Source organism: Chrysemys picta, chromosome 1 (genome assembly GCF_011386835.1).
Source record: "Chrysemys picta bellii isolate R12L10 chromosome 1, ASM1138683v2, whole genome shotgun sequence".
Lineage (NCBI taxonomy): Eukaryota > Metazoa > Chordata > Testudines > Emydidae > Chrysemys > Chrysemys picta.
In genome coordinates this window covers 279,560,374-279,587,796 of record NC_088791.1, presented here as the reverse complement: position 1 = coordinate 279,587,796, position 27,423 = coordinate 279,560,374, and the positions used below count along the sequence as shown (strand labels likewise).

General features: G+C 38.6%; 1 protein-coding gene across 1 annotated transcript in view; it reads right to left on the bottom strand.

Moving 5' to 3' along the window:
• KLHL1 (kelch like family member 1) overlaps positions 1-27,423 on the bottom strand; it is a 433,580-nt gene that overhangs the window by 75,302 nt on the left and 330,855 nt on the right. Inside the window, exon 7 of the mRNA XM_065581135.1 lies at positions 5,146-5,370. Within this exon, the coding sequence (XP_065437207.1) occupies positions 5,146-5,370 (225 nt within the window). The remainder of the gene's footprint in view (positions 1-5,145; positions 5,371-27,423) is intronic.

The following is a 27,423-nucleotide window of genomic DNA, read 5'->3' as shown; positions in this document are numbered from 1 at the left end:
GGGTTCTCTCATGAAAGTGCGCTAACCACTGCGTTATGAGATATTCTGATGGGGGACTCCCTCAGTCTCTCCTGTTGAAGCTGTTCCTCTGTACACTGGTACAGAGAGAGTGAGAATGACCCTATATTCCAGTGATTAGGCACCCACCAGGAAGTGGAAGATCTAGGGTCAAGTCCCCCTGCTCAGGCAAAATGACTGTAGATAGTCAGTGTTCTCTAGATCATTTCTATAGACATGTCTATAACTTAATATAGAGATAAGATGGGCAAGGTACTGTCTTTTATTAGACCAACTTGTGTTGGTGAGAGAGAGAAGCTATTAAGTTTACACAGACCTCTTCTTCATGTCTGGGAACCTGAAAAAAAGCTCTGGGTAAGCTCGAAAGCTTGTCTCCCTCACTAACACAAGTTGATCCAATAAAATATATTATCTCACCCACCTTGTCTCTGTCATATCCTGGGACTGACAACACTGCATATAACTTAATACGGCTTTTTCTATTGTAAATATATTATTTTATCCAGAAATTATTTCTTACTAGTAGAATGATTGTCAGATTACCCAGAATGCTGATGGCATCATTCACAGGTGCCGACTTTTCAAACTGCCGGGAGATGCTTGACCCCTGGCTCTGTCCCAGGCCCTGCCCCCACTCTACTCCTTCCCCCAAGGCCACACCCCTGCCCTGCCTCTTCCTGCTCCTGCCTCACCCCCACCTCTTCCCTCTCCACCCCTGCCCTGCCTCTTCCTACCCAGTTCTGCCCCCTCCCCCTGAGTGTACCACATCCTCACTTCTCCCCCCGCCTTCCAGCCTCCCTGCATGATGCAAAACAGCTTTTTGTGGCGGACAGGAGGTGCGGAGAGGGAGGGGGGTGGAGCTGATCTGCAGGGTCGCCAGTAGGCTAAAGGTGGCACTGGGGCAGGAGCTGATGGGGAGCTGCCAGTGGGTTCAGAGCACCCACCATTTTTTCCCCATGGGTGCTCCAGCCCCGAAGTACCCAGAGAGTCGGCGCCTATGGCATCATTAAATATTCTGTACAGCAGTTCTTTAAAACACAGAGCCTACATTTCAGCCATATTCTCATATTTATACATTATGGGACAAATTGTCATTGCTATGTACTATGGATTAGCCAGTCAATTTCTAATATTCATAAGACCGATTTCTGTTCTATTACACAGGTGTAAATCTGGAGTAATTCCATTGAAGTAAATGGACTCACTTGAGACCCACACCCTTCAGAGTGTAGAATTTTTCCCTTTGTGAGAGTTGTCCATCATACCTGTGGCACAAGGCATTTAATACACCTCTAAACTGCTCTATTTTCTGGTTCAGTGTAATACAGTAATGTTCTCATTTACTAACAGATTATCTTCAGTAGAGGTCAACTACTGATTATTTCAGAAAATTAGTAACATTACATTTTGAAATGGATATCATCTGCTCTCAGATAATTTGCACAGGTAGTCAGTCTATGCTCAGCCTGTAGCATCAGATTATGCACATGTATTCTAACTGAAAAAGCACTAGGAAACCATTGTAAAGTCATTTAAAAAATAAGATGATAAAGAAGAAAAAGCTGTACACAGAACAGAAAGTTCAAAAGTAATGCAAAAAGAAAGACAATAGTACAACTTGTAACTCAGGGGGATGGACAAGATGACCTAACAGGTCTTTTCCATTTCTAGATTTCATGATTCTATAATGATTCTATCAAAGTAGGCAACCTTACCAGAACGTAGTACAGATAGGTCAGTTTCCCCATACCTTATAAATGTTATATTCTGGTGGTGAATGTCCTCTGGACTCTAAATTGCTCTAAGAGAAAAAAATCCTTCGCTTAATAGCAGAGAATTAAAATTAAAGGATATTTTTGAAGCCTACTTTAAAATGTTGTAGCCTTTTCTGATCCCTTTTGTCTCTCAAGCAGAGTTAATTTACACTATTTCAAAAACTGTATGTAATCCCATGTATATCATCAATGTAACTGAAGTACAAGTAACAAAATTAATTGACATGAAATCAGGATGCCTTGCTTTCCATTAGGAAAAAAAAATCAGCGTTTGCCAATGGAAACCAATAAGCTTGGAAATACATTTTATTTTACAGATGAATATACATTTATGTACATAATTATTCCAAAGGATTACTAATAAATTAAAATAAAAACAAATAAAAACCCAAACTTTTTTTTTTTAAGTATTCAGTAGTTTTATCTTAATTTCACTCCAGGCAGGGCAACATGCCACCCATCTCCTGCCAACAACTAATACTGACAAAAAATACAAATAAAATAAAACAGTGTTAAGGTAAACTGGGGAAGGGGTGGCTCAAATAAATGGTAACCTTCCACCTATAACTCACTAATCCAGGACCACCTCAGTCATTGCCATCTGACAACTCTATGTTAGCCTTCATCCAGCTCCCAGTGGAGAAGTGTATATAACACAAAACCATCAGCATGGTTGGCATACTTCTTGACAGTGTCAGGAGAAAGGTAAGGAATTCAATAGACAAGAAAACAATTATCCGTTCACATCTATAAGGTGGACAGAAATCTGGCTAGACCATCGGTCTCAACGAGTACTGATCAATGGCTCCATGTCTAGTTGGCAGCCGGTATCAAGAGGAGTACCCCAAGGGTCAGTCCTGAGGCCGGTTTTGTTCAATATCTTCATTAATGATCTGGAGGATGGCGTGGATTGTACACTCAGCAAGTTTGGAGATGACACTAAACTGGGAGGAATGGTAGATACGCTGGAGGGTAGGGATAGGATACAGAGGGACCTAGACAAATTAGAGGATTGGGCCAAAAGAAATCTGATGAGGTTCAACAGAAGAATCTCATGCACAGCTAGAGACTAGGGACTGAGTGGCTAGGCAGCAGTTCTGCAGAAAAGGACCTAGGGGTTACAGTGGACGAGAAGCTGGATATGAGTCAACAATGTGGCCTTGTTTCCAAGAAGGCTAAAGGCATTTTGGGCTGTTTAAGTAGGAGCATTTCCAGCAGATCGAGGGACATGATCATTCCCCTCTATTTGGCATTGGTGAGGCCTCATCTGGAGTACTGTGTCCAGTTTTGGGCCCCACACTACAGGAAGGATATGGAAAAACTGGAAAGAATCCAGCGGAGGGCAACAAAAATAATTAGGGGGCTGGAGCATATGATTTATGAGGAGAGGCTGAGGGAACTGGGATTATTTAGTCTGCAGAAGAGAAGAATGAGGGGGGATTTGATAGATGCTTTCAACTACCTGAAAGGGGGTTACCTAAGGAGGTGGAGGAATCTCCTTCCTTAGAGGTTTTTAAAGTCAGGCTTGACAAAAAAACCCGGCTGGGATGATTTAGTTGGGGATTGGTTCAGCTTTGAGCAGGGGGTTGGACGAGATGCCTTCATGAGGTCCCTTCTAACCTTAATATTCTATGATCTATGGTCATGTCAGGGAAAGATAACTTGCGTTAACAATGCCTATATTTTACTATACAGAAGAACCTCAGATTTATGAACACCAGAGTTACAAACTGACCAGTCAACCATACACCTCATTTGGAACCGCAAGTACACAATCAGGCAGCAGCAGAGACCAAAAAAAAAAAAAAAAAAAAAAAGCAAATATAGTAAAATGTGTGTTAAATGTAAACTATTAAAAAATAAAGGGAAAGCAGCATTTTCCTTCTGCATAGTAAAGTTTCAAAGTTGTATTAAGTCAATGTTCGGTTGTAAATTTTTGAAAGAAAGCCATACTGCTTTATTCAGAGTTACAAGCCTTTCAGAGTTATGAAGAGCCTCCATTCCCGAGGTGTTCGTCACTCTGAGGTTCTACTGTACCTACTTTGTGGATAAAGAGAGGACTTCAGTCTTCAAGGTAGCCAATCTAGCAATCTTCACAAGTATCCCAATTAGTTTAAGTATTATGGGCTGGTGTCATTCATCAGTTTAAATAAAGAATAACTCCAACAATACTCCTGGAGTTACCCTGATATAAGACAGGTGTGAAAGGAGAAAGAGGCCCCGTATCTATATGCTACTGAACATAATGGGCCTAATTTTGACCTTTCATCAGTTGTACAATGGTGTAATATTATTGACTTCCACTGACATGAGAATATATAATATATAATATATAATGTAATATACAGTACCATATTCTCACATCAGTGGATATAAAAGGAGTTACATTGATGGAAATCAAAATCAGGCCCAGTATTTTCAACAGTATACATAGATGCATATATAGCTAGAGAATATGCTCTCTCTCTCTCTCTTTCTCACATACACACAAGCACACACATTTTGATAATCTAGATGTTTAAAGGGATATCCAAAGTCTTCAGATAACTGGAGTTTCAGAAAAGCAAAATTTGGCTTGTATACCAATTTTGAATTCTGGTGACAATTTTTGTTTTTTGGTAGTGAGGATTTAGGTAATCATGGCTTACCTTTCTATATAATTGTTGATGGATTGTGAAAGGTTTGCATGAAGCAGTAATGTGACTGTAAGCACTCTGGAGTGCAAAGGCATGTGCATGTACTAATCACCTCAGTAACACTTATCTGAGGCAGTCTTGCAGTGCACACATGCTACAGGTGCTATTACTGCTGATGAATGTCACTCTTGCCAGAGCTTATAAAGTTATAAGACTTTCGCCATTGCCACTAAGCTGAATGTACCTCCCGTCTGTATCATCTAGCATAGCTGGGGCTCTCCAAAGACATGAGAGAGTGCAGTGTATTTGGATTGTTTCATCAAACACAAAAAAGAATTCAGGATGACAGTGGCAAAAAGAAAATCAAGACTACACTTCAGGGTCAATATTTGCAAGTTTCAGTTTCCTTTTCTTCTACTCCCTCCACCCAAAATTGTATTTGGTTATTGCTTTTTTTAATTTTAGAATTCCATATCCAATTTTTATTTTTCATATACAAGCACACCACAGAGTGACTGAATATTGTTTTTGTATCTGCATATGAAACATTTTGGCAAATCACATTTCTTTTGCATTGCTGCAATTCCTGGCAACATCCATCAAATACACATCACTACTTATTGCATTGTTCCTTTAGCTCAAAAATACTGAGATTTGAAGAACAAATTATACATTTCCAAAACAAATTGTATCTCTTTAAAACTTAAATTTCTTACCTAAACCATGCCTATGTGTTGACATTGGGGGTAAGACAGTCCAAGCCTTGGTTTTTGGATTGTAACATTCAACAGTGTTTAATGTCTTTAAACCATCCCGGCCTCCAATAACAAAGAGTTTGTCATCAATGACAGCCACACCAAACTGCAGCCTCCTGCCATTCATCACTCCAGCCTGGATCCATATATTTGTCCTGAGATCATACTTCTCTATAGTTGTAGCACCTGATGAGACATATTAATGGGATAATGTATTTACTGTATATGGCTTCATATACCCCGCCGCCTCCAAAAGGTGAGAGCTTCACGGTAGTTGTCAGCTTGTTTCGTGAGTCTTATCAATTTTTTTCTGTTTATTTAGAGCCGTTCATAAAATGCCCATGAATGAGTGATTGATGCATCTTTTCCTGGAAGTGAAATAGGAACAAATGGCCACTCCAGAATTAGAGTATCATTAGTTTGAATAACATTACGTACTAGCTTTATGATCTCTTTTACAGTTCAGTGGTATAACTCCTTAAGATCACTAACCTCGTTACATTTGTTCAGTATCCTATATAAAAAACCCTGTGAAATTAAGTGTTATTTTCATTAGAGATGGGAAGTTAGTATTCCTATCTAGGTCTATATCTCCTTAGATTTTTTAGTTCAGATCTATTTTTTTGATTGTTTCAGACCAGCTATAAAACCACTGAGTGTCACCTAGAGACTTACAAGTAACGGCGTTAAAGTAGATTTATTTATACGTCCAACAACATTTCCTTCTGAATATGCTTATTTGTTTTACTTACACATCTGACACCAGAAGCTGCAAAGAGCAAAACATATAAAATAATTATAAATCTTGTCATGATGAGCTGGTAAGTTAAGAAGCTCCTGCTGCTAAAAGTAACTTGTACATAACAAGGAAAGAGAAATGCAATAAACTTGGTTATAAGAAACACAGAGATAAAGGGAGCATAATTAACTTAATCAAGTACCAGTCTAACAGAATAATGGATTCCATTAATTTAAATATGCATATAGGCAAGGTTAATCTAAATCCAGATCACAAATATCTAAATGACAGATGGTTTTAAAGTAGTCCATAGGAAAGATACATAATGATTACTATAATCTGTACACCTTCAGTGTTTTATTTTCATACACATTCGCACATCTAACAATGCTTCATCTCTAATGATTAAGTATCCCTAGATAGAAAATCAGCATCATTACCCTCTTCAGTTAAGCTTCACTATCCTATTTTATTTGGACTGTAATAAAAGGTTACAATTCTTTGGAAAACAATTCTTTCAGGATTCATTCATTCTTTGGAACAGAAGAAGCAATAAGCAAAACAAAACAAAACCTTGTGGAAGCAGTAGTTTTGTTAATTGAACTAAAACAGATGTGATTTAAATTCAATTTGTATCCAAGTTTAATAGAGCAATAATAATGTAGATGCTCAACTGGATATATTAAATCCCCTGTTAGTTTTCTGAAGCTATAAGAAATATGAACTAATTTCCACATTCAATTAACTTAGGTTGTTTTTTTTTTCTTCTGCAGACCTTAATTTAAAATTGTGAGTTGCATAAATAAATTAATCTAGAGATCAGAGAGAATTTTAATATAGTTGTTTGGTGATATTGCATGGAATATTAACATAACCCACATTGCTGACTGACGTTGTTACAAATTCTTGTGTTTGCATTACTAAGAAGTGTTTTACATGCTGCAGGTATTGATTTTATAACTGACATGGCACTGTAATGTACAGGTTTTCTATCTGGCACTTAAAAAATACAGTTGAGATGTTTTGCAATTTTGATGGCAGATCATACCCAGTAAATATTTTTACATTATGGTCAGTTGCATAGTTTCCTATTTTCTAATCTTGGCTAAGTTTTAAAGTTTGACACAATGTTTTATTTAAACTCTAATTTGAGTGTTTGATCCTGCAAGTGTTTCATGAATGGTTGCCTGACATTTTTCAAGCAAATTCATACAGAAGCAAGCCAAAGGCCAGCCATAAACTCATCTGATTGAAGCTAATATCCTAGACCCAAAATAATCTGGAGTTAGGCCGGGGTATGGGATGGAAACAGCTTTAGTTGCACCTATGGATGATCTCCAGCTCTAAATGGGTTTGGATAGACATCCATTCTCATCCTCCTGGATCTCTCTCTACAGTATTTGACATTGCTGACCTGGAGACACTGCTGTCCCACCTGAGAGAGATGGCAGTGGTCAGGAGAATGTATTAAAAATGGTTTACATCCTTCCTGGAGAGACACAGTCTCAGAGAAGTGATAGAGAACTGCACTTCTGCCACTAGCCTGCTTCCTGTGGAGTCCCACAAGAATCAATTCTCTCTCTTGTCCTGTTCAACACTAACATGCAGCTACTATGTGAACTGGTCAGATGACATTGTCTCAAGTGCCAGGAATATGCAAATGACACACTGCTCTTTCTATCCTTCATGATATATGTCCATACCACTATTATCAAGATGGCTGGGTGCTTGGATGAGGTCTTCTCATGGACAAAGGACAGATGGTTGAAGTTGAACCTGAGTACGATAGAGGTTTTGCTGATAGGCAAAGGAAAACTCTTTGTGAAATGTGCAGCTATGGTGCAGTCTGCTCTGGTTGAAGGTACACACCTAATTGTCAATTCAGTCCATAATTTAGGGATGCTCCTAGACTTCTCACTGATGCTAAGCTCCCACATTGTAGCATTTGTGAGTAATGCTTTCTGCCATGTTCGCAGTCTCTGTCCCATCCTGGCACACGATGTCCTGGTCTTCGATATAAAGCAGGGGTTCCCAAAATTGGTTCACGGCTTCTTCAGGGTAAGCCCTTGGCGGGCCATGAGACACTTTGTTTACCTGAACATCCACAGGTACGGCTGGTCGCAGCTCCCAGTGGCTCCAGTTTGCCATTCCAGGCCAATGGGAGTTGCGGGAACTGGCGCAGGCCAGGCCACTGCTTCCCGCAGCTCCCATTGGCTGGGAACTTACCCTGAACAAGCTGCAAACCAAGTTTGGGAACCCCTGATATAAAGGCATTTGCAATGCAGCACAATCCGGGCATGAAGCCATCAGCTCTTAGGAAACCCAACTACTAGAGAATGATGTAGCATTTCTCCTCAGTAACACAACTACTGTGAGCACCTCAAACCTGTCCTCCACTCTCTTCACTGACTTCCCATATAGAACATCAAGTCAAGTTCAAGGTCTCAATCCTTATTTTCAGGGCACTCAGTGTCCTGGGATCAGCATATCTACATAATCATTTAGCACCTCAGGTTGATGACCATGGTTGACAGCTCTGCTCCTCTGCCACAATGGCACTCTGTGGCATAAACATAATGATTATTTATGCAAGAGATGGAGCTTTCATGAGAGTGGGTCTGAGACTGTGGAATTAATTCCCCTAGGAATGAAGGATCATCACAAACATCACCACTTTCCATTCCAAGTAAAAGGTGAATTTCTTTGACCTTGAAAAAGGTCATTAGAGTGTGTACATATGCCAAAACAAAACACTAAACTGAACACAGTTTTTTCCCACTGGGGAAAGGATGAGAGCAAGAATGAACCACATGTCATGGTAGTTGATGAACTACTGGAAAGGTTCTTAGATACTACAGGATCACCACTGCCAGACAGCAATGAGAAGATTATCTTAATCATTTCAGTCTGAATGAAAGTGGGGCATGCAGGAATGGGACAGAAGAAACTGTTACTTAGTCCTGCTGAAAGTAAATTCAATACTGATAGTTTTCAGCATACGTATACAAGGCTTTGAGAATTTTTGTGCATGGACTTGATCTGCTTTACAAGCAGGTGTGGGCAACAAAATATTTTTTGCCATAGTAAGTTTTTCTAATATAGACAAGGCCAATGGAAATTATATGCAGAGTGCTTGAAGCTTGCATTGGGAATAAGGAGAGAGGCTATTAGCTAGCTAAGTGGGGAGGTGGTCACTCTGTGTGGCTTTGCAGAGAGTGGCAGAAGAGGGCAGCGGAGGGGGTACTTGGGGAAAATTCACTGGCGCTGAAGACGACCAAGAGCACCCAAGACTCATCACTTGACTGGAACTTTGCCCAGAACTCCTGAACTCTATGTGCAGACACATTGCTAGGTGTCTGCCCTTTCAGACTGTGGTACAACTGGGACCTGTGGAGCCTTGTGTTGAATGCAACCCTGTTTTATTGTACCACCTATCTTCCCCCCTGTTGTTTTTCTCCTTTTATCCCTCCATAAATAAATATTTCCCTTTCTCATATTCATTGTACTCTCCCGGTATGTGTGTTCACTCTGAGGGGCTTGGAATGGGTGCCCCTAGGGTGGAAGGGATTTTCCCTGCAGTGTTCCTGTGTGTGTCTTCTCTTGGCCAGAGCTGCCTGCAGAGCAGACTTTATCTTGGCCATGAAGGTGCTAAAGTTACAGATGTTTATGCTGTTCCTGATTCCTATTCAAGTTAACTAGTATTGGTAGAGCTCAGATGCACAATAGAATGGAGAACGCCTTTCACATCCAGCTTGCTAGAAAACACAACAAATTCCCTGGAGGATGATCTTGGGAAGCTAAACATGCATTCCTCCAAATTAAGTTACTGCAACTTACTCACTATATCTAGGCATAAAACTAGAAGCAATGCAGAAAGCTCTGAGTTTGTTCATAATGTTGCAGCCCAACTCAAATTGGATGAAACATCACAAGCATATGACTTATATGTTGCAATCCCTCCACTGGCTCACAGTCTATTTTGCTTGCTAGCTCAAGTTCAATTGATAGGAAAAAAACTGCATCTCTAAGAAAGCTATCTCCCTATAGCCAGAATGATAGGGCTATAAGGAAAAAGGGAGGAGGGAAAATGAAGTATAGGTATATATCTCAAGCAAAGCCTTTTGTACCTGGGAAGGGAAAAGAGCTAAGTTTCCAGGTTTACAAAGGACCTCACTAAAGGACCTCACAAAGATCTAATTTACTTACGAAGCACCAATATACTATGGCAGTGGGTCCTATAGGCCAAATCTTCAGACCAATAAATATACTGCATTATTGATTTTTTTTTCTTTTACTGTTCAGACATTTTTAAGGTTTACTCTGCAAATATTTTAGAAACCAATAGTTTTTATCATATTTCAAGTGACAACACAACAAAAATGTTGAGTGGAATTTATAATTTTGGCAAAATTAAGCAAACACAGAACAGAACTCTTAATGTATCATTGTGCTAATTACACACTGCAGCTCTGTGAAGTGAACTGTGGGCAACATTTTGTATTTAAAACCTCCAAAATATAATCTTTCTATGAAAATCTTAGCTTGAGTTCTCATTAGCTTGATGATTAGAGTTTTAAAATTAATTATTTGTGCTTAATTTCTCCAAACTGCTACTATGCAGACTACTACTTGATTGAATAGAAATGATTAGTGTCTCTAAAAATGTTTCTGGATATAACAGGAAACAAACCTTCTTATGTCCCTAACTCTTCTCGCTCTCCTTTCAGTTAATCCTCATTGTGCAGATATGTACAGATCCTCTTTCCGTCAACACTCTCTGCTCTTGACATCCTTATTTTTACTCATTTTTTCATGTTCCTCACCAATGCTCATGGCCACACCATTGAACTCATCATGAGCAATGCCCTTTCTGCCTGATCTCATCTAGACCAGCCATGTATTAATTACATTTGAACAATTTTGCCGTTGACCACCCCTTTGAAAACCTACTATCTTCTCTAAACCTACTATTCAGATTCTCAAGGTTGATTTACTTTCTCAGTTCCCCCTTTCTGTCAGTGCTTTGCACTGATAGCCTAACATACAATGCCCTTAAACAACTTGCTTCATGGTAGGGGCAATGCAACTTGTTAAATTCACATATACCAAACTGCATGCTACATATTTGAAAAGTACTGTCCCAGGATATTAGGGCTTTAGATGGAAGACTCTGCCTTTCAATAGTACTTTCTGTTATGTTTTATTTTACATGAATTGACAAAATAACACAAAAGTTTTATCTTATGTAATTACTCTTTGGTAGTATTTCTATGCCTCAGTTAGCCATCTGTAAGATGTTGCTATTATTCCCTCCCCCCCTTATTACAAAGGGGAACTCCTATTAATGTCAGTGGGTCAATGGGACAAACATAGAGTGAATATGACTAAAGTATGCATTTGTTGCTGGTAAATATCATGGTGAGCAAGGTAAGACAGAGTTATGTTAAAATGAACATTTGTATAAGCTTTACCTTTGATGGAAGTTTCAGCTCTTTACTGCTAGTAATATTTTGATAGCAGTAGACTGGTTTTCTCTCAGGCATTTTTAAATTCTTTTATTTTTTGAAGAAATGCCCCCCTCCCTTTGTGCTGTCATGCCAGCTGCCAAGCCTGCTCTCTAGAAACTGATCAAATATTTACATGACCTGCAATGGAGGCAGTGTGCAGATTCCTTAAAGCAGCTGTTATGATGATTGGAAGGCGGTAGGAGACCGGAAACAGACAGAGTACAATAGGGACTTTATCCAGTATCTCTCCAGTAAGAGTTTTCATCCAAATCACTGGAGAAATCATAATTAGCTCTCTATAACTTCCAACAATAGAAAAGTTTTCTGCTGCATGAGTTTATCACAGAGATATTTTTTCACACAAGTCTAATTTTCACAGTGAACCTAATTAATATAATCACATGTACAAGTGCTGGCACGCTTGGAGGCAGAGCAAACATATTTGAACCCTCTCCCAGAGGTGACACATTGGAGGGGAGCACATGGGGTCATGTGCCCCCCCAATTTTTTGGCTGCATCCCCCCCAACTGGGACAGACTGCGTGGCCCTCTGAGGTGAATCAGGGGGTGGAGGTTGCGCTCCCTTCCTAAGCCCCACCACGCGAGGCTGACCCCACTGAGCGGGCCTGGCCCCAGAGATGACTTCTGTATTTGGGGGACATCGGGCTTAATAAAAATGTTTGTGGGCAGAGAATATGGAAGTTAGACACACAAGTGTGTGTACGGGAAGAGGTTGTACATTCACCCAATCACAGAACAGAGATAATGTGGTGTGATTTATCTGACCATTCATTACTAAATAACACATCTTGATTTTTGAATTATGGACAATCCAGAATGCAAACATTATGACAAGGTATCTGTTGAATAAATTTGAGGAAATTATGATCTGCCTGTCAATAGCCCACAAACAGAAAAACATGGCTCCATTTGCTGAATAAGTTATTCACTCAACTCTATTTAAAATCAGAAGTTAGAAGTGGAATAGACATATCGAGTTATCATGTTTATCCCCTATGTAGTACACTAGCATTGCCCTCATCCCGCCAATCTCAAATTTGATCCACTGACTTTTTCCTGGTGGCCCTCAGCACAAAGCATTTTGGGGGATTGAGTACTTAGGAGTGCAGGTCCTTAGAGGCATCTATTTTGTATGAAGTTGTGCACTTAATGAAAGAGCTGGAAAACCACTGCTGTAAACAATGTGTTGTGAGGGACAAATCTCAGATAGTTCAATTCAGATATTAATCCAAACTTCTTTGTTTTACAGGATCATACTAGAAATTTCATAACAACAAGATTTGTGGTGCTTCCTGCCTGGTCAGAAATACTGCAAGAACAATTTTTCTCCCACAATTATTTTGTCATTTCTGTTTCTGGTTCCAGCCACAGCCTGGAACTCAGAGGGGAAAAAATGGAAAATAGAGTGAAATAAAAAGAAAATGTTAATCAATCATTTTCAAACATCAGAAAAGCTTTATAGCAGCAGTACTGGACAAATTGATTTTTTTGGTTTGGTGTCCAAAAGCAAAACATTTCATTTCAGCGCCAATGAAAGGAAACATTTTATTTCTGTTTTGGGTGTTTTATTACCTTTTTTTTTTAAAAAAAATCTAGCTACATTTCTAAACAGAACATCATCTTAGAAGCAAAAAGCTGGGAGGCCTCCAGAGAACGAGAGAAGGAATTTTATTGGTCTTCAGCAGGGACGGCAGCAGAGTCTGTTCTCCGAGCGATCCTATCCCCCATATAATCCTCCCAAGGTGTCTGTCTGCAGCTTATCGGCCAGGGGCTTCCCCTCCAGCTTCTGGGCAATGGTGTCCCCACTCAGGGCAGCGGTGTCACTCCTGCCACGGGGCTGGCACCATGCTGGGGGCAGCTTGGGGCCAAGCTTTCCCTTTGCTCCTGGTCCTGGGCTGCAGCAGCTGCTCTCCTTTGAGCCCCCAGGGTCCTACCTGGAGTTCTCAGAGAGGCTCTGGCCACCCAACCCTTGTGAGGAAGTTTCAGTAGCCTTTAGACGCCCTTCCCCCTTTCCCAGGACTTTGCCTGGATTCACTCCAAGTGGTCCTTGGGGATGCAGGGGAGCAGGAGCCCCCAGCTAGGGGAGGGAGCCGCTGGAGACCTGGCTGACTCTTATTTTAAGCATGTGAAGAATCAGATTGAATGTCCACTAAGCAGAGTCACACAGTGATTTTCTGCAGTCCACAGCATATTCCCCAAAGTCACTCTCTAGTTTGACATTTTTTTAGTATTCATAATTCACTAAGGTTTCCATAATTATCATTCTTTGTGGACTTCCATTCTAGTTTATAAATAACCACAGTGACTGACCAGTAATATTTCCTGTTGAGCACTTTTAACTGCACTCTGCTAATGATGCTCTCCCTAATGATGCTACTGTAAATGAATCATCCTTTGCAAAACAATGTAGCATTTAAAGATATATCTAAGCAATTGTAAGAAGGGATACTTGCACAATTTAGAAAACTGAAAACCTCCTGACTATGTTCATAGTCTACTTGCTGTAGTATCATCTCCAGATGCATGCACTGAGGTAGCCAAGAGCTAAGCAATGAGCTATCTGTTCATCCTCAGTACCTCAAAAGATAACAAAATTGCTGCTATTATTGTTTATATAGCATTAAGCATTTGCTAGGTGCTTTACACACACATATGAAAAGAAAATTCCTGCCCTAGATTTGAATTTATCTATAATTTGCCATCTGGACGGTGGATTAAAAAAAAATCCCAAATTTGGGTCTTTTCAGTTTGTCAATGATCTGTTGTAACATAATTTAAGGAATTACATTTTGGTGCTTTGTAAATCATTTGAAAGTCCTTTCATTTTAAAGTGTTTAGAGGGTACTACATGATGGTTTTATTCTGTACTTGTATGGCCTTAGGTTAACACTGGTTTGAACATTTCTTAAAAATATACTAAAATAAAATTTCCATCGCCACCATATGCGATGTTTCACAGTTACTGACCCACAGCTGTATGGCAGTTTTTAAAGTGATGCAAATCCCTGTGGTTTGATTAATTACTGGACTCAGAACTCCACATTAATATGCCTTTGCCAAACATGGCTACCTCTCTCTCTCCCCATCTGTTTCCCTACATGCTCTGCTTCTCTAAGCTCCTCTCAGCCTCTTTGCAATTACTGTTTGCTCACAAAAAAGCTGATCTCTCCACCACTACAAAGAGTAAATTATTTTGGAATTAAATAACATTTCCCCCCAAAAGCTCTTTTCCATCTCTCTTTGATAACAGCAGCACTGACCACCATTCAGCTTTTTAATAAATTTACAGAAGAATTTGAGGAGGGAAGAAAATAGTGGTTAGAGAAAGGAGATGAGAGAGCAGAGAAAGGGAAGCAAAAGGGAGCAAGGAAGGCATCAGAGAGTAAATGGGGGAGAGGAAAAAACGTGGGGCTGGCAGGTTTTGGGGCTATAGTAGGGATTGCGTGAAAGGGAAAAAAAGATCATATTTCACTATTATAACCTGAGGCTGACCCCTGTTAACTTGGTAATAACCATATTTTATTGGAGGAGGAGCTTAAGGATGCTCAAGTAGTTAGGGGATTAGCCTGGATTTGGGAGACCCGGGTTCAAATCCCTACTATGCCACAGACATTCTGTGTGATCCTAGACAAGTAAGTTAATCTCTCTGTGCTCAGCTTTCTTATCTGTAAAATGGGGATAATCGTACTTCTCTGCCTCCTGAGGGTGCTATGAGGATAAATGCATTAAAGATTGTGAGGACCTCAGATACCATGATGAGGGCAATAGAAGTCCCTAAGACATAGATTAGCCTTGAGATTCATTTTCCTATAAGCACCTCAGCTTTCTGCCATTGAGTTTAGATGGCTCAGGATAATGTTGCAGCTTCATAGAGGAAGTACTCTTCAGTTATCATCTCAATAAATATATATGGGCAAGAATTTTGAAGATAGGGATCTGGCCCAGAATGTGCATTTTTCTAAGCACAGTAAGTGTTCTCAGCAGTGTTAACTTTTGTAGGTAGAAAGAAAAATAAAATAATAATCTGAAATATTAAGGAAAAAAGTCTGATACTATTCTCTCAACTTCCAACCATACACTATCATGTAAAGAATATGGAAAAATATTTTACTTTCTGCTTACAATACTGTTAAACTATTGAACACACAAAAACCTATCACAAAAAAAGAAAAGAAAAAAAAACAACTCTAGACAATCAGAAAACCTCTAAATTCCAGCCAAACCCCAAAGATATTGAAGGCTGTACTGATGTTAACTACCCTTTTGGGGTAAATTACAAAACAAATAATACATGGAACCATAAATGAAAGGACTTCTTATATTTCATGTTCCCAGTAAACAGTCTATGAGTGTAAATCCAAAGTTTACGACATTTTCACAAAGAAGTATTGTATCCACATTAAAAAAAAAACGCTGGCAAGAGAAAACGTTTGTAAACTGATTTGTTTCAACCTGTTATATTTTTAAAGGCTGTAGATACAAATAAACTTTTCTTGCTCAATATTTATTATTGTTTTTCTTGCCTTAAAATGAGAACAGCAGAGACCTCGATAAATAGATGGAACATGAGTCTAGCTACTGTAGCTTCTGTAAATCCTGCTCTTTAACAGGATCCATTGTGAATTGGTTCCTGGACCTAGGCTATTTAACACTTTTATCAGTGATAAGGAAGAAAACATAAAATCATCATGGCAACTTTTCAGTTGACACAAAGATTGCGGGAGTGCTAAATAATGAAGAGGACATGGATCGATTAGTAAGCAAAGGATATGTAACAAGCCTTGTGGATGGGGGAAGTGGTAGACGTGATATATCTTGATTTTAGTAACGTTTTTGTTACTGTCCCGTATGACCTTCTCATAAATAAACTAGGGAAATGCAACCTAAATGGAGCTACTAGAAGGTGGGTGCAAAACTGGTTGGAAAACCATTCCCAGAGAGTAGTTATCAGTGTTCACAGACATGCTGGAAGGACATAATGAGTGGGGTCCCACAGGGATCAGTTCTGGGTTCTGTTCTGTACAATATCTTCATCAATGATTTAGATAATAGCATACAGAGTACACTTATAAAGTTTGCGGATGATACCAAGCTAGGAGGGGTTGCAAGTGCTTTGGAGGATAGGATTAAAATTCAAACTGATCTGGACAAACCGGAGAAATGGTCTGAAGTAAACAGGATGAAATTCAATAAGGACAAATGCAAAGTACTCCACTTAGGAAGGAACAATCAGTTGCACACATACAAAATGGGAAATGACTGCCTAGGAAGAAGTACTGCTTCCGCATCTGGGGGTTATACTGGACCACAAGCTAAATATGAGTCAACAGTGTAACGCTGTTGCAGAAAAAGTGAACATCATTCTGGGATGTATTAGCAGGAGTGTAGTAAGCAAGACACGAGAAGTAATTCTTCCGCTCTACTCCGCTCTGATTAGGCCTCAACTGGAGTATTGTGTCTAGTTCTTGGTGCCACATTTCAGGAAGATATGGACAAATTGGAGAAAGTCCAAAGAAGAGCAACAAAAATTATTAAAGGTCTAGAAAACATGACCTACGAGGGAAAATTGAAAAAAATTGGGTTTGTTTAGTCTGAAAAAGAGAAGACTAAGAGGGGACTGTGACATTGTGCAGTCTATATGGTTTTATAAAAACATGATAATAAGTGAATATAATGTAACTGGAATAGTTTTATAAAAACATGATAATAAGTGAATATAATGTAACTGGAATATGCTTCATGCAAAAGGTCTCTTGTAAGGTATCATTACAAAGCTTATAATCTACTGAGTGTGATCATCCTATTTGTAAAAATGTACCACTCTCATATCTAAAACTAGAAATATAAAATATAACTCTGAGGGCCATTAGTGGTTTGCTTGATGACTCCCATTACCAGGACCATTGTCTACAGATGGCTGTGTTTACCTGTGAGTCTTCCTGTATATGTGTGTGCTGGCAAGTGAGTAATGAAGTCTTGCAGTGACATGTGATCATGTCACCTGACCTGGAATCCATCTTTAACCTGGTGCTTTTCCAGTGGGGGGGAAACCCAGAGGGACAAAGGGTTCCCACCTTATGCAAAAGCTATATAAAGGGGTGGAACAGAACAAAGGGAGAGAGAGGAGTCATCATGAAGAATCCCCTAGCTACCACCTGAGCTGGAACAAGAGCTGTACCAGGGGAAAGAATTGTGCCCAGGCCTGGAAGGTGTCCAGTCTGAGAAAAAACTTACTGAAGCATCTCTGAGGGTGAGATTATCTGTATTTAGTTTAATTAGATGTAGATTTGAACATTTTATTTTATTTTGCTTGGTGACTTACTTTGTTCTGTCTGTTACTACTTGGAACCACTTAAATCCTACTTTCTGTATTTAATAAAATCACTTTTTTCCTTATTAATTAACTCAGAGTATGTATTAATACCTGAGGGAGCAAACAACTGTGCATATCTCTCTATCAGTGTTATAGAGGGCGAACAATTTATGAGTTTACCCTGTATAAGCTTTATGCAGGGTAAAACAGATTTATTTGGGTTTAGACCCCATTGGGAGTTGGGCATCTGAGTGCTAAAGACAAGCACACCTCTGTGAGCTGTTTTCAGGTAAACCTGTAGCTTTGGGGTGAATAATTCAGACCCTGGGTCTGTGTTGGAGCAGACGGGAGTGTCTGACTCAGGAAGACAGGATGCTAGAGTCCTGAGCTGGCAGGGAAAGCAGGGGGTAGAAGTAGTCTTGGCACATCGTGTGGCAGCTCCCAAGGGGGGGTTCTGTGATCTAACCCATCACAGGGACATGATAAGAGTTTTCAAGTATGTAAAGGGTTGTTACAAGGAGGAGGAATAACAATTGTTTTTCTTAACCTCTGATGATAGGACAAGAAGCAATGGGTTTAAATTGCAGCAAGGGAGGTTTAGGTTGGACATTCGGACGAACTTCCCAACTGTCAGGGTGGTTAAGCACTGGACTAAATTGCCTAGGGAGGTTGTGGAATCTCCATCATTGGAGATTTTTAAGAGCAGGTTAGACAAACACTTTTCAGGAATGGTCTAGATAATTAGTCCAGGGTGCTGGGGACTGGACTAGATGCCCTTTCGAGGTCCCTTCCAGTTCTATGATTCTATGATTCTATGTATTTTAATATGGCCAATGTAAGGTCATACATATAGAACAAGGAATGTAGGCCACCCTTACAGAGTGGGGGACTCTATCTTGGAATCAGTGACTGAAAAAAGACTAGGGAGTTCTGATGGATAATCAGCTGAACATGAGTTCCCAGTGCGACACTGTGGCCAAAAGGGCTAATGTAAAAATGGGGGAATCATGAGAAGAATAGTGCATTTATATTATCTTTTTATTTGGTAATGAAGACAGTACTACCGGAAAACTGCATCCAGTTCCGGTCTCCACAATTCAAGAAGGTTATTGACAAATTGGTTAGGGTTCAGGGAAGAGCCATAAGAACGACTTACAGTTATAGATTAAAGTAGCTCAATATATTTAGTTTAACAAAAGAGAAGGATAAGGGGTGACTTGATTACAGAACAAACGTTTGATAAAGGGCTCTTCAATCTAGCAGAGAAAGGTATCACGTGATCTAATGGCTGGAAGTTGAAGGGTTTTGGTGGATTCTCCATCTCTGGCAATTTTTTAAATCAAGATTGGATGTTTTTTCCTAAAAGATGTGCTGCAATTGAAACAGAAATTAATTCAGAGAAGACCTCTGGCCTCTGTTATGCAAGAAATCAGTCTAGATGATCACAATCATCCCATCTGATGTTATAATCTCTTCTTTAAAAAAAATAAAACTGTATTGATATACTCTTGTACACTTAGCATAGGTATCTTATATGTAGTGTGTCTGATCGAGCATGAAAGACATGGTACACAACATTGTACAACAGCCAGGGAATCTGTTACACTTTGCACTGTTCTCTGAAGCTGAAAGCACAGTAAGTTCTCATAGTACAATCCACTTTGAATTGTAAATATAAGACAATATATTAAAAATAAATATTTTTAAAGGGAACAACCCCATACTTATCTTATCTTACCGAGGGGTGTGAATTCTCCCTCATAACCTCTGTATACTTCCCAAAATTCATAAGGGGTTGTGAAATATTTTCTACACTAGTTCACTCACACCTGGAAATGTTTTAGGACTGGCCGTATGGGGGATAGAGATAGAAATTCATCAGATTATCTTTCTGACTCATCTTTTGGACTACATCTTCCCATTCTGAGAGTCCCTCCACTGGACTCCATTTGCTCCTGCTTCAAACATAAGATTCTTGTCTTTACCTTGAAAGAACTTCATAACTTAACTCTGTCCTATCTAGCTGATCTCATAACGTACTGTGAAGTCAAATCCAACCTTTGCTCTGCCCATGTTACCAGCCTTCAAGGCTCACCAGTCAGCTTCAATCTTAAATACCTTCTCGTTTTCCTCCTGCACTACCCCCTGGGTCTGGGAAAAACTCCCTGCTACAATCTGTACAGGCACTATCTTCAAACCTTCAGTAAAACTCACCTTCATTGTCATGACTACAAAGATTTGCCTACTGAGCTAGGCAAGTAGTGATCTGTGTGTGTCTCTCCTCCCATTCCTTCCTTCCTTTTTCTACCCACTTATTCTTACTAACGTCCCTATTCCTGTCAATACTCATCTTACCCATACAATTAAAAATAAATCCATATACAAAAACAACAGAAAGCAGGAACCAAACATGTAATTAACAAAACTGTGCCAGTCATTAACCTATATTAATTTACCTGTGTGTTATATCACTGCCCCTTATCCTTTTTCAGTTTTGTATCTTTTAGCTAGTAAGGGGCAGGGATTATCTCTTATATGTGTTTGTAGAGAACCCAGCAGAGTGGGGCCATCATCCCAATTGACACCATTGGGTGCTGCCATCTATCATTAATATAGTATAAATGTTTACTAATAATAATATTAAAAAAAGACACTGGGCCAATTTTTGCTCTCAAACTTGTGCAAAACTACTAACTTCAGAATAATTTGATATAAAAAATATCTGGACCAATACATTTATAATTAATGTTCTTTTTTTCAGGGTTTATTAATTTCATTTGGGGAAGTTTATCTGTAACACTTTTTGAATTTTATGTATATGTCCAAAAATTGGGGGCTCTCTTTCTTCATTGTTTACTGAGTAATATGGATTGTATACATGACTCATTACCACAGTATATATTATAATGATTAATTTCTTTGTAATGTTCCTTAGTACACAGTGCTGTTGTAAACAGAACTACATTAAAGCACACTAAGGAACATCTAGTGTAAACCAGAAATGTGCAACACATTCATGTGCTGTAGAAATCTCACACCTCTATAGTCCATATTACTGCTCCATGTACAAGTCCTTAGATACAAGTTACCATTTCTGGTGTTTTACTGTTTTTTATTAGATAAACATCGATTTAAAAAAAATATTGGGGATATTTTATTGGTATGAATATCAAATCAAAACCCTTTTTATAATACAGCCATTGATAATATGTATGACCAATATCATGGATTTTAGTAGTAGTACCTTTCCCAGTTCACAATAGCCAAACATAGAATTGATATGTGTGACCTTGCTGTCTCCTTAGGGCCCAGGTCCTTAGGTGCCTAACTCCTATTGATCTGGGCCTCTAGACCGCTGATAGGCCAGAGGGAAGTGCACTGGGGTTTATGGATAAAAATCTCCCTCTCTTGGAGATAGGCACCTAAGCCAGGCAGCCTGTTGCCAGTCTTTTCTCACAAAAGGGACACCCCATTATAGCCAAAAGCCCAATGGTTAGGACAGTCATCTAAGAGGTGGGAGACCTTGGTTTAAATCCCTGCTACAAATGAGGGATCTGAATGCAGGTCTTCCCCTTCTGAGGCCAGTGCCCCAACCACTAAGCCAATACTCACAGATACAGCCAGCTCCCCCTGAAAAATTACCATCTGTCTTTTGTGTGGGGCCTGAGCCTATATGCATGTTCTGAGAAGGCCTACAAGATTGGGCACCCCTGGGAACATAGGCAGGGGAATGCCCACTTTGAGAATCCTGCTTCAGGGGTGGGACTTTGGCTTCAGGAAGGTCTCTGAAAAGCTCATTAGCTGTGGGGGTAGTGTCAGAGCTTAGATTGCTTTACACAATCCTACCAGTGGAAACTTAGGTGTCAGGGGGATTTTGTAGGCACCTAGAGGGTGAGGCAGCTGCTGAGCAGTAGTTTTGAGAATGTCAGTGGTGCCCAGATGTTGGGAGTAGATGCCTAACTGCTTCTTTAGGCACCTAAGTACCCTTGTGGCTATAGGCCAAGCTGGAAGACATGGGTAAAAACAGAAGGAAAATTTATTATCCATTTTTTATCTACAGAAAAAGTGCTGACTATGGACTGACTTTGCCAAATGATAGATTGATAGATTCATGAACAAGGCAGAAAGAACACTACACTAGTAAAATTTCACATACTTAATCTAAAATATTACACATTACATACAAGACTGCTAGTACATAATAGTTGATGTAACTGTATCATTGTACATTTTACAGTTGCTTCCAGATTCATGGTGTGTAGAAGTAAAATTAATGTCTTCATAGGCAGTCTAAAGAATTTGAATGTGTATATAGAGCTCTGGCATGAGAAAAAAAGTATCAATTACATAATATTTGGAAGGATAATCTTATATATTTGGGCAATCTGTTAGTTTGGGAAGTAAAAGTTGTCACCCGATTAAATTAAGATAATGCAGTTATACAATCAAACGTGTCAAGCACTTAACATATCTGTTCAAGCTATCAACCCCTACCCCAGAAAAAAATACACACAGTCCTACAATTTAGTACAGACAACATATTTACATGGTGAAAAAAAGGACTAGTATTCATCTTGGCACAGCTATAAGAGGGAACCCCATTTCTGTTGAGAATGTGATGTCTTAGTTTTTTTAGACAGAATCTCCAGAAATGCCACTTGGTGCTATGATCCTGTTGGATCTCACAAGCTAAGCTCGGCTTGTATTTGATAGGAAATCTCTAAGAAATCCCAAAGTTACTGCAGGAAGTAGTCCTGGGGATTCAGTAAGTGACACTCCTTTCTGTGAGGAAGTACTGATTCAATATCCCAGAATGGTTTTAAATAGCAGTGTGTTGTTGTGATGACATCTAAAGCCAAAGCCCTGACACTTAGGACCATTAATGATTCTGAAGGAAAGTTTCCTAAGTGTAGAGGTATTAACCCTGATGTCATGGCTAAATTCCAACTCAAATAAATTACATTTTGACTACTTAATTTCTGCCTGTGGTTCAGAACTCTTCGCTACTTTGTAGAGTTTCTCTGCACAGTTAAAAACTGCTGTGTTAGTGCTGGATAAAATTATCTCTATGTGTATCACATATCTACTTGGGGTTTATGAGACTTAATTCATTAATGTTTATGAAGCTTTTTGAGATCTTCAGAGGAAAGGTGCTGTAGAGAAGTGCAAAGTATTATAGTTTAGCATGGTTGCTTTCTACTGAAGTCAGCATTCCACTGATTCTTTAAAAAAAATAATAAAAAAAAATAAAGCAATTTGATAAACCATTGCAGGACTAGGCTTAACAAATCTCCTTCTGACTACACAATGTATCTAACTGCTTTGTCTACATTCCCATTTATTGCTTTATTTTTTGTTGCTGAAATTTTCCTATTGTGATTCAGTGTGTGAGAAACCATCCTGAGTCATCCTTCAGTTATTCTGCCAATTGTTTCTCTTTTCTTCCAGCAATTGAGCTAGTTGCTTTACTAGAACTGTATCAAGCAATAATCTCGTGCAAGGCTGATTTTCATTTACATCTTCTTGAATAGCTGGATAACAAGAGCATAATCAAATAGAGGTGAAATAAAGAGGAGTCATGCCAAATATGTATAAAAGAATGAATTTATTAGGAGATTGAATCTTAAATCAGTGTCTTAACTCTAACCTGTTGATATCAAATACTTTCAAACCATGGATTATGTACAGGTGAATAAACCACATCAAGAATGTCCGAGAGCATAAGGAAAATATATTTATATACTTATTCTCAGGAAAGTTAGCGGAACCAATGAGAAGATCAATCTTTCTCACTTCTGACACAGATAGAGGTCTGTAGGAATTTCCTCCATTTCTTCAGTGTGAATATCCTCCGTGTACCAGTCTACCCAAGTATTGCTAGAATGACCGCAGCATTTGAACTGACAGAAAAAGGTAGGAGCAAAAGGAGTTGAAGTTTATTGCTACAGGATTGCTCTATTATTTTTGTCTGTAATTCTCTCTGCTGATTCTGCTATAGCTGAAGTTGTTGTGGACATGTACACTGGCCATTGTGTTCAAGATTTAGAGATGTTGCTGTGTGGAGGTGCAAGCTGATGACCTTGATCTAGTGATCTGCAACATTACATGTCAAACTGAAAACAAGTCTATTGAAGGGGAACCAATGTGATTGAACTGGATTATTGAAACAGATATCAAGGATAATTTGTTTGTAAAGGGCGAAAAAGGTATACAGTAACTTGGTAAGAGTTCACTATTCTCTTCTTTAACTCAATGGTAAAGACTTCCTTCGTGAAATGTTTCAAAAAGCATACAAAACCTATATACAACTGGGCTTCACCTTGTTGGGTGAAAACACAGAAAGCAAACTTGCCTAAGGGGAAATTGGTTTCCCAGCAACCAACATGATTTCAGAAACTATGAGATAGTGCTACAATAGCTTATATAGCCTAGTAAAATGTGTATATTTCATGTGAGTGAGTGTGTGGAGTCACATGCTATTTTGTGACGTGTGAAAAATTTGTTTTTCTTGTTCACTCGTATTCAATTTTCTAATATTAGCAGACTATACCTGTTCAACTTCACTTTACATTGGGCCTTATCCTGTAGTCCCTACCTAGGCATTGATAACAATAGTAAAAGATTGCCACCATTGATGCCAGGATTTCTAAAACTCCCAACTAGCACATTTTCAATAATATTCCAATCATCTGGTTGAATCCCATGGGAATTTGGTCTGCCTTTGACTAGAGAAGCCAGCCTATAGTGTCTATTTCATGACTTGGAAGTCCAGCCCAGGATTTATAGAGATTTATAGGCAACACATGGTATGCTAGTCAGTCTTTGCCTATCAACAAAATAGTTGCCTATGCATTCTTACAAGGAGCCATAGATGATGGTGGAACTAGGGTTCTGGCGGTGCTGTCACACCCCCAGGCTTGAAGTGGTTTCCATCATATACAGGGTTTACAGTATGGTTCAATGGCTCTCAGCACCCCCACTATACAAATAGTTCCAGCTCCCTTGCAAGGAGTTCTGCTTCAGCAACACTAATTAATTCAGGAAAGAAAAAAATAGATCTAGTGTGAAAATTCCTGGTGTCAATTGAATGTAAATTCCCATGGATTAAATTAAGTCCTCTTCCCAACATTTTCCAACAATTTAATTATCTTATTATAATATCTGGGATTATTATTATAGTGATCCTATATTTTGTAATATGTGTTTTAGTAGTAGTAGTCTCCTTGATTCAATATAAATTTGTTCCTGAAAATATTATCTGGGGCATCGTAGATAAATAAATAAAAAAAATAAAATTCTATTACTAAATGTTTTTCAAACTTCTTTCTTTTTGTGATTCTCTGTTCTCTGCTAAAAATCTATTTTCTTTAAAGACTGCATTAAGAAGGCTTCTGAAACACATATAAAGAGGTTTTTTTCTGGTGGGTGGATAGACAACAGACATAAAGGAAACCAGACATTGAGCTTGTTATCAACTACAGTAGCTATTTTTCTATGTTTACATTTGAAGGAAGCATACTCTTTACAATGGACCATTCCAGGTCATCTGCTCCATTTGAAACAGTGACAGAAGTAGTACTTTCAGAGGTTAACTATAAAACAGAAAAGTCATCAGAAATGAAATGTAAAATAGGCTTTAAGAAACTATCAGCAGGCATTACAAGCTGGATTTTTTTGTTCAGAAAGCCACATTTTAATCGATGTACTGTACTGTAACTGCTAAATGGCCTATAAGAGTGAACCTTCGAGAACATATTAAAACTCACATGAGTGAAAAGAAGCCAGTAATAATGTTAATAGTCATGGGGAACTAAATGAGAAAGGGATTTTAAAGTAATTTATACATTTAATTAACTCATCAGTCATTAACAAGTGGATTTCATATTCCTGTGGTGAAGTAATTAACCAAGATCTACCTCATTGTGCAATAATGGCACCAATATTATATCATTAATTGTGATTAATCTCTACTGAACATTGTCTTGCCAGCCAAATAAAACATACATATATGCTTTAGCTATTCAAAGGCTTAATTAGAATTTCATATAATAGAGTTCATCAAATAAAACATTATGTTACTAGCAAAAAAAATCACAAAACAAACAATATTTAATGGTTCCAAGTAGAATCTCATGAATTAGATAAATTATATTTCTTGGACAAATACTAAAAAGAATGAAACTATACTTCCATACAACAGATATTCTAAGGCTTCTAAAAGTAACTGTCTCAGTTTCTATATAAAAAAAGCTGATGGTTGAATTTTAACAAGCAGCTACATTTATATCTGTTTCAACTGGAGTGTCTTCATAGATGAGTTGGGCTGTGCATTTAAACTACAGCTTGTAGAGAACCACCAATCTATTTCACTTATTCTTTCAAGGTCAAAGAAAGAAGGAGGCCACAGGGAAAAACAATCAGCAGGGGGTGTTCTGTTTATGAAAAAGAATAAGGAACTGTCCTGATATGTCTAAGAGTACCAAAAGATACCCTTCATCCTTCACTATGGCGATAAGTTGAGAGCTTGTTTCATGGAAAATAGATCACAGCCTACTTGGTGAGACGCACTATCAGACATGACAATAACAAGTTAAATAAGTCTAGGTTCTAGGGTCCGTGTTATTATTTTATTGTACATGTAATATAACCATTTGTTTCCAATACTTATCATTTAAATCTATACCCTTTTTAAAATAAAATTTTAGTTGGTTTCACTGTAAGCATATCTAAGTGATGTGTGTTAAATGGAGTGATGATCCAGAGGTGAAATAGGTAAGATGGTATGTACTGCTTCTTCGGAAGTAGCAGGATTGTGAATTCCAGTGGATCAGCACTTGCTCACTCCATGGGGAATCCCAGGGGGTTTGAATGTACAGGAGTTTTTAAACTAAGAGCTGGGGAAAAGTTGACAGGTGTGGAGGAGCAGACAGTTCTGACAAAGACACCCCTTACAGAAAGATATATTAAAGATATATTATTTACTATATTGAATAAAGAAGAGAGGATAGAAGATCATAAAGTACAGGTAAGAACTGAAGAAACAGTCATATGAAAAAGAGGCCCAATCAATTGCATCATAGGAATGGAGACAACTAAATATTGACACATTTTATAAGTTGTTTGTATATAAATGTTACAAGTCTAAATATTAAGATGGGTGAACTTGAGTGCCTGGTATTAAATAATGATATTTATATAACAGATGTCAGAAACTTGATGGAATTTTTATAATCAATAGGACACAATGATATCAGATTACAAAATATATAGGGATGACAGAGTATATCACACTGGTGGGGGAGTAGCGTGGTATGTAAAAGAAAGCATAGAGTCAAATGTAGTAAAAATCTTAACTGAATCAAACTGCACCATAGGATAGACATTCTATGCTTGAATATTAAGAGTATAGCAGTAGGAATATACTACTGACCACCTGACCAGCATGATGATGGTGATTGTGAAATGCTCAAGGAGATTAGAGAGGCTACAGTCACAGAAAACCCAATACTAACAGGGGATTTCAACTATGCCCATATTTCCTGGGTACATGTCACCTCAGGACAGGATGCAGATGTAAATTTTCTAAACACCATTATTAATGACTGATTCTTGGAGCAGCTAGTCCTGGTACCCACTAGGGGTGAGGCATTTCTTGTTTTA